Below are 7,198 nucleotides of genomic sequence, written 5' to 3'. Positions count from 1 at the left end.
GAGAGAGAGAGAGAGAGAGAGAGAGAGAGAGAGAGAGAGAGAGAGAGAGAGAGAGAGAGAGAGAGAGAGAGAGAGAGAGAGAGAGAGAGAGAGAGAGAGAGAGAGAGAGAGAGAGAGAGAGCCTGAAGGTACCCGCTAGGTGCGCTTACGGTTTACTGGTGCCCCACTGTTGCCTGGCAACGACAGTCGTCGTCGCGCAGCTTCCACGTGCGGGCGTCGGTCGCGCCCCGCCAGTACAGCCGGTTCCGACATGGGAGCTCGCTGCGGCTTCCGTCCTCCGCCCCCGCCCCCTGCGGCGCCCCACGCCTCGGAATGGAGTCACCGCTGATGTCACGGTGCCAGTCTGCCCCTGCGCAGCGAAACCCGCGCACCGCCGTGGGCTGTCTAAACATGGGCGTGTTCCGAGGGCATGCTGCCGTGGTTTGTCCGCCGGCCGCCGCCGGAGAAGGCCACGGTTTTCTCACAATCACATACGTCCTGGACGCGGATGTTTGACAGCTGCTTGGGGCCTGACGTGACGGCGTTTCCGGCTCAGCCGTCGCTGCCATCACTTCCTGGAGGATCCGAGACAGTGTCTCTCCAAAATTAACCCGGGCGAGTTTGCGCAGCTCGACGTCCGACGGGGTCGCCCCTCCCCGGAGATCGAACGGAACGCAATTGCGCCGCGCCCTCCGGGTCAGACGGCCCGCGTAAGCTGCCGCGGCCAGGTCGGGCGATAACCAGCACCCGACGACCCGAGCGTTTCCTCTCTGACCCCACTGGTGCTGAGGCGTACTGCGTAGTACGGCTGGAGACGCGACGGCGACCCATCTTCGCGGCGGCGAGCTAGCTGGCACGCGTGGCTATTCAGTGGCGGCCTTGTAAGGTCAGCTGGCGCATGTGGCTGCTCAGCGGCGGCCTTGTGAGCTCAGTTAGCACGTGTGGCTGCTCAGCGGCGGCCTGGTAAGGTCAGCTCGCACGCATGACTGCTCAACGGCGGCCTTGTGAGCTCAGCTGGCACGCTTGGCTACTCAGCGGCGGCCTTGTGAGTTCAGTTAGCACGCGTGGCTGCTCAGCGGCGGCCTTGTGAGCTCAGTTAGCACGCGTGGCTGCTCAGCGGCGGCCTGGTAAGGTCAGCTCGCACGCGTGGCTATTCAGTGGCGGCCTTGTAAGGTCAGCTGGCGCATGTGGCTGCTCAGCGGCGGCCTTGTGAGCTCAGTTAGCACGTGTGGCTGCTCAGCGGCGGCCTGGTAAGGTCAGCTCGCACGCGTGACTGCTCGGCGGCGGCCTTGTGAGCTCAGCTGGCACGCTTGGCTACTCAGCGGCGGTCCCAGGTCAGCTGGCGCGTGTGGTTGCTCGACGGCGCCCTTGTGAACCGCGACTCGATAGCTAAATACCGCAGCTCGATAGGTGCTCTACGTCAGCCTAATCACGATCGAGGACCGCGCGGTCCGTCAGGACGCCGCTTCATCCAGCGGCCTGTAGCGTAGAAGGCCCGGCCAAAATACACAAGCGGATTAAGATAATATAACGAATTGGCCGATATCAGCCCAAGTGTAAGGACCAACTACGCTCCCTGTGATGTTTTGAAATGCTGGAGTCGTCTGTGTCATACATGGGTGCAATAGATCGGAACAAACGAGATGTTTGCCAGGCCGTCCTTCTTGTGAGCCCCAATCAGCGTCAGTTCCGTCATAAGTGTGACGACAAACGGAGCTGGAGCGGGGGGCGTGAAGTCTACACCAAAGCCGCTGATATCGTCATAAATTTTGACTCCTCTCCGTGGCGAGTTCACAGGCTCAGTCACATCACATGTTTTATGGATGATAACTTCATAATCCTGGCTTAAAATAGTCATTAACTTCAGCCACTGAAGGCTTCTTTGAGCGGCCGACGAGGCAGCGAGCCCCGAAGGCATGACTAGAGAAGGCATGCATGCGACCTCAGGGCGCCTTACCTGATCATGCAGAACGCACCAGCGTCGACAGCCTCGCCAGATGTCCCCCGTTCCGGTACCCACGGGCGGCGCCACGCGGTCGGGGACGTCAGGCCAAGTCAAATGAAAGACCAATTAAAATAGCCGCGTGTGGCAGCTGCTATCGCTGGCGCCACTCACAGTATGTTTTGAGGAGGACGCTGCGCCGGAGCGGAGCGCTGATGTTGTTGTTGCTGGCGTGGCAGCTGAGCGCCTGGTCCACGTCTGCCCGCGAGATGGCCGGCAGGGTCAGCGAGCTTTGCAGGCCGCCGCTAGATGTCACCAGGTGCGCATTGCTCACCAGTGTGGGGCCTCGCCACCACGACAGCGTTGGCGCTGGGCGACCTGCGAACGCGAACCAAGGATTCGTCAACAAACGGGTTGTAGGTAAAGCTTCGATTTGGACATCATGTCGAAGCAGCCCGGAAACGGCGTGACCACAGGTGGCCATTAAGCAGTCGGGAGACGGCATGATCACGGGTGGCCATTAAACAGTCGGGAGACGGCATGATCACGGGTGGCCATTAAGCAGTCGGGAGACGGTATGATCACGGGTGGCCATTAAGCAGTCGGGAGACGGTATGATCACGGGTGGCCAATGAGGATATCTCCGACGTTGTTACGTTTCCCGGCATTGAGATCCCCTGCACGTCCATGCCACTGATAAAATTCGAGCATTCTTTAGAGTAACATAGACCGATGGGGGCGCGCTCTGAAGACATTTACCACGAAATTTTCAAAGATAGCTGGTGTTTGTTATGTTCACCGCATCATTGGCCACATCAGTCCCCGAGATAATCTTCTAACACATTCATTTTTGGCGAGTTCGAATCTGACGGCAGTGATGCCATTGCCACTGGCAGTGGTCGTTCATAAAAATACCTTACCAATATTCTCCATAGAAAAAACACGAAAGACCCCAGTCACTGAAGAGCGTCCCTGGGCTGCGATTGCGCGCGGTTGCATATAGTTCCTGCCTCTGCAGCATTTTAACACGTCGCGAAAATTGCAAACTGAAAACCAGGACGAGCTAATTAAGCCACCTTACCTCCGTGCGTTTCGCAGAGCAGTTGAACCCTGTCGCCCTCTGTGAGCGGCCCCAGAATGTCTCCCACGCGGTCGCCAGAGGGCAGGCGTATCACTGGGCGGGCAGGCGGCACTGAAACGCAACAGCACACAAACACGGTGACATCAGCTCGGCTCATACACTGACGCAAATCCAGGGATGTGTTTGTACTTAACCTCATTATCGCTTTTTGACGCAGCTAGCGGTGTCGCGCTTTCGAATGCGGTTTTGGAACTACAGTGTAGCAGTGGCGGCGAAACCTTCACGCCCTACGCGGCGCTTGAAGCAAAAGTTCCTCATGCGAGATCGTCGCGCTGCCGTCCGCGCACTTGTTCAACATTTTCATATGGTCATGACTGATCCTTAATCACGAACAGAATGTGCAGCGATATTAAAAGGTTGGTTATAACGCACAGAGGTGAAGATAAACCGTAGTCGCGCCTGAACTAAAACTGTTTATGTTGATATTGATATACTTAGGCCACTCATTGGCACATTGTGATAAAACAAAGAGAGGGCAGAAAAGAGGTACGGTGCACACTTCTTAATAAGGCAAAACGGGCATTAACATTGCAGTTGTGATGCAAGGAAAGGGTTGCATTTGAAATACGTTTTAACACCTCTGCTTTCAGTGTCAGCTCTACCGTAACTTGAGATGTGAATAAGTTCCCCGAAATAGACTGCTTGCATGCCAAAAAAAATCGAGGTTATCTCGCAGATTCCCCAAGCACTTCCAGCCCACCCACACGCAGAGAAGTCATGACACGTGCAAGGCGGCGAACAATTTTGGGACTGCCCCGGGCGCGTGCGGCCTGACGGACCTGACGCCACCCCTTTCGAGGCGGAGCAGGCGCCTCGGGTCGGCTCGCTGTCCGCTCGTCCCATCATCCGGCTCATGTGCCCAGCTAATGAGGTACCAGTAAGCTCCGAGGGACGAGCCGGGCCCAATTACGCGCGCCGGCCAGCGCGGCGGCGGCGCGCCGCTAAGAGTGCTCCATTATTGGGACCGGCCGGCTGGAAAATGGGACGGGCGCCGCCACGCTTTTGCCGGCTCACAAGTTGTGAAACCGACCGGTCACCGGGCGGTACCGCCCGCGGCACTTGCCACGCTCGCCTCCATGGGCAGACAATGTGGACAGCGCGTGGGGGGGGGGGGGGGGGGGCGGCAGCCTCCAAGCTTCGCGGTGACTCCAAGCACAATTATTGGCTCTCCAGGTAGCCTACAAAGTGCGTGATTTTCAGGCATAGCGATGAGGCTTTCTGCTCCTTGACATTTGGCAAGCCTACCCCTGCCTAGCAGGCCAAACTTGAAAAGCCACCTTTAACCCGCATGACAATTTTCGCCGAAAATGCTTCGACGCGCAAGCGTAAAGTTTTCTCCTTAAATGCCAACCAGTGAGTAACGGATCAGTGTTCCTACAATTACAATAATGTGGTATCTAGAGGGAGAATCCAGGACATACTCACTAGCAGACGTTTACGTAGGTTACGAAAAACCGGCATATATTGCATGAGGGAAACATTTTTTGACCTCGCACAGAAAAACACTTCAATGTCCAATATAATATATACACACACACACACACACACACACACACACACACATATATATATATATATATATATATATATATATATATATATATATATATATATATTCTGACACATAACATCGGTACCTGCCTGCGCGCATAAGGAGCCAGCCAGTACTGTCCTTTAAAATGGATAAGGGCTGCGGTCTGAGACAAGAGCCTGTGTGATCCGAAAGCCTAAGTTCGCCGCTTTGCTCGGCGCATTCCATTTTTAATTCGCAACTGAGACTGTAATACAAAAACAGTATTGCTCTCCTATTTTGGGGAATTGCCACTATAGCGGACGAGCCGTGACGAGGTTTAAATCGTGGCACTGTTCTCAAATTACTGTACAGCCGATGCCAGCAGTCAAACATGACTTGGCTGTCGATAACTACCAACAAACAAAGAAGCAAAACTGTGTCGAGGAAAAGGGAAGGTGAAAAGTTTGCAAGATGGTGACAAAGAATTATTCATAATGAAGACGCATGACAGTCCGAGGTAAATAAAAAATCAAAATTGGATGCAGGCACCCAGAGCGAGAACAGAGCATATGAAATATACATTAACAATCGAAACAATGTGAACTGGTTGAAGATTTTCAGGCCCATTTCAAGATGCGGCCTAATGAAGTGGAAAATACACACTTCATTTCGAAACCGAGTTGGCTAAGTTTTACCTATTTTTGGCTTGCTAATGAACACCATAGCGACGGTGGTCGTGGTCACTCGGCCGCTAGTGTGGGCTTGAGCCTGAGTCTTCACCTTAGCATGTTTAATTTCAGTGCATAACATGCTTTAGTCACTGACGTCAGCTGTGACATGGTGTGTTGTCCCACCCGTTCCTTTGCCTGATGTCCCTGACTATTCTCCGCGTGAGTGAGGCCTCCCGTTTGCAGTGAAAGGCACCAGTTTTTGTTGAGAACATATCGGTCGAAGCAGTGAAAGCGTGCTGGAGATTACTCGCCTGTTGATTTGCTGTGATAATATGATACATATTGTTGGCCACTAAAAGCATTTCTATGTGATTTCTGCATTGCCAGGATAGACTTCATACAACCTATTTCTTGCTTCGCACGATTGGCCAATTTGGTACGCAGTTCCAAAAGTTACCCGCTGCCTACACTGCGCGGTTTGCTTACTTTGACCGTGCTTAGCAGTTCCTGCGGGCCCGACAGTGACAGCTCTTACGGTAATGAATTCAATGTCGCTTAATGAGCGCCAGGACCCTTTCCCGTAACGTAAGACGCACCAGCCGTTGTAGCGCGTCATCGCTGATAACACGAGGACACCCATGAATCATGCATTTTGTACGCGATCGTATGCATGGATCACTGTGTTTGATGTTTATATAATTCTGTTGCTCGGCACGATTGCCAAGGGCGTGGCTTGCTGAACATGTTAGGAAGACTGCAGCCATTGGAGGGGTCGAGTCCTGTGACGAGTGACCAAATATTGCAGAAGCAACAGGAGAAAGTCGTGCGTGGTCGCTCACGACAACGGGATATTTGACGCTAAGACATTTTGTTTGATTTTCATCTTTTGTCCTGCGTAGCTTTTTAGATGCTTAAGAAAACGTTGGATACGGAAGTAGTAAAATGCGTCATAGAAGTGATCTTGTCGTCATTGGTAACCGTATTGCACAAGAATACTAAGGTAATGGCTTTTAATCAAGGCCAGTCCTGGACCTTTGCAGCTATTCTCTTCAACATTTAACGGCACGGACCACCTAAAGTGATCATGAAGCACGCTATATGTAACAGCCAAAGCCGTTGAATGGATGTAGTGGGCCGCTTCCGGTCTAGTGAGCTGTAAGTTAAAATAATTACATCAGCTGGGGAAACGGTCGGCACGAGGAGCTCCTGAGGGATATGAGCGAACAATTACCTGTGTACAAGCGTGAGAGAACCGGTGTGCAATTCGGTTTAAAGTGATTCGACTTCTCAATTACCTTATGGTGTAACGTAGGCTTCGGCTCCCCTTCCATGAGCCTAACGCAGTAGAACTCCAAAAGAGCTTACAATGCTTCTCTCAGGAGAACGGCGTCCGGGTGGCCCTTGGAGCGGTGCGTGCACTCACCGATGACGGTGAGGTTGACCCTGCTGTACTTGGTGGGACTGGAGAGGAAGTCGACGCGACACCGGTACACACCGGCGTCCGACTCCCGGACGTCGTCGATGGCCAGCACCGGCGGCGCCGTGTCCACTAGGAACTCGGCGTTCCTGTTGTCCAGGATGAAGCTGTCCTTCCACTGGACGCCCCGGCTCAGCGAGTCCTGACGCGCGTCCAGACTGGGGAACGAAAAGGGTGCTGAAATACAGCCGTGGTGGGCTCACAAGGGTGCTGAAGTGCGGCGGTGGTGCGCTTACGTGTCCATCATGTTTATCTAATCTGCTTCTTTAAAAAGTTTGATAGAATTGTCTTCAGTGGTGGTTTTTGGATACGGCCCTCTGCTGAGCATAGCTTGTAGCCGAGACACTCCGCCACCCCGAGAGCAGCTCTACTGCAACATGCATTTTTGTCCGAAATATATTTAAATGTTAGGCATTGTCACAGCCAGCCCAGCCCAAACCAGTTCAGCAATGTAACGGTCAGCTGCCAGTAGGCC

The 7,198-nt window shown here is 53.5% G+C and overlaps 1 protein-coding gene across 1 annotated transcript; it reads right to left on the bottom strand.

Moving 5' to 3' along the window:
* Positions 1 to 1,331: 1,331 nt before the first annotated feature.
* LOC119112203 (cell adhesion molecule 3) lies at positions 1,332 to 6,881 on the bottom strand (the record flags this gene model as incomplete). The annotated part of the gene is given in 3 exon segments (XM_037236295.1): positions 1,332 to 2,299; positions 3,003 to 3,113; positions 6,670 to 6,881. Coding segments are annotated over 3 exon segments (547 nt in total), but the record flags the coding sequence as incomplete, so codon positions are not given.
* Between the last annotated feature and the right edge of the window lie 317 nt (positions 6,882 to 7,198).

Source organism: Pollicipes pollicipes, unplaced genomic scaffold, assembly GCF_011947565.3.
Source record: "Pollicipes pollicipes isolate AB1234 unplaced genomic scaffold, Ppol_2.1 Scaffold_2555;HRSCAF=2994_pilon_pilon_pilon, whole genome shotgun sequence".
Lineage (NCBI taxonomy): Eukaryota > Metazoa > Arthropoda > Thecostraca > Pollicipedomorpha > Pollicipedidae > Pollicipes > Pollicipes pollicipes.
The sequence above is the reverse complement of the archived record's forward strand: the minus strand, read 5'-3'. Positions and strand labels throughout refer to the sequence as shown.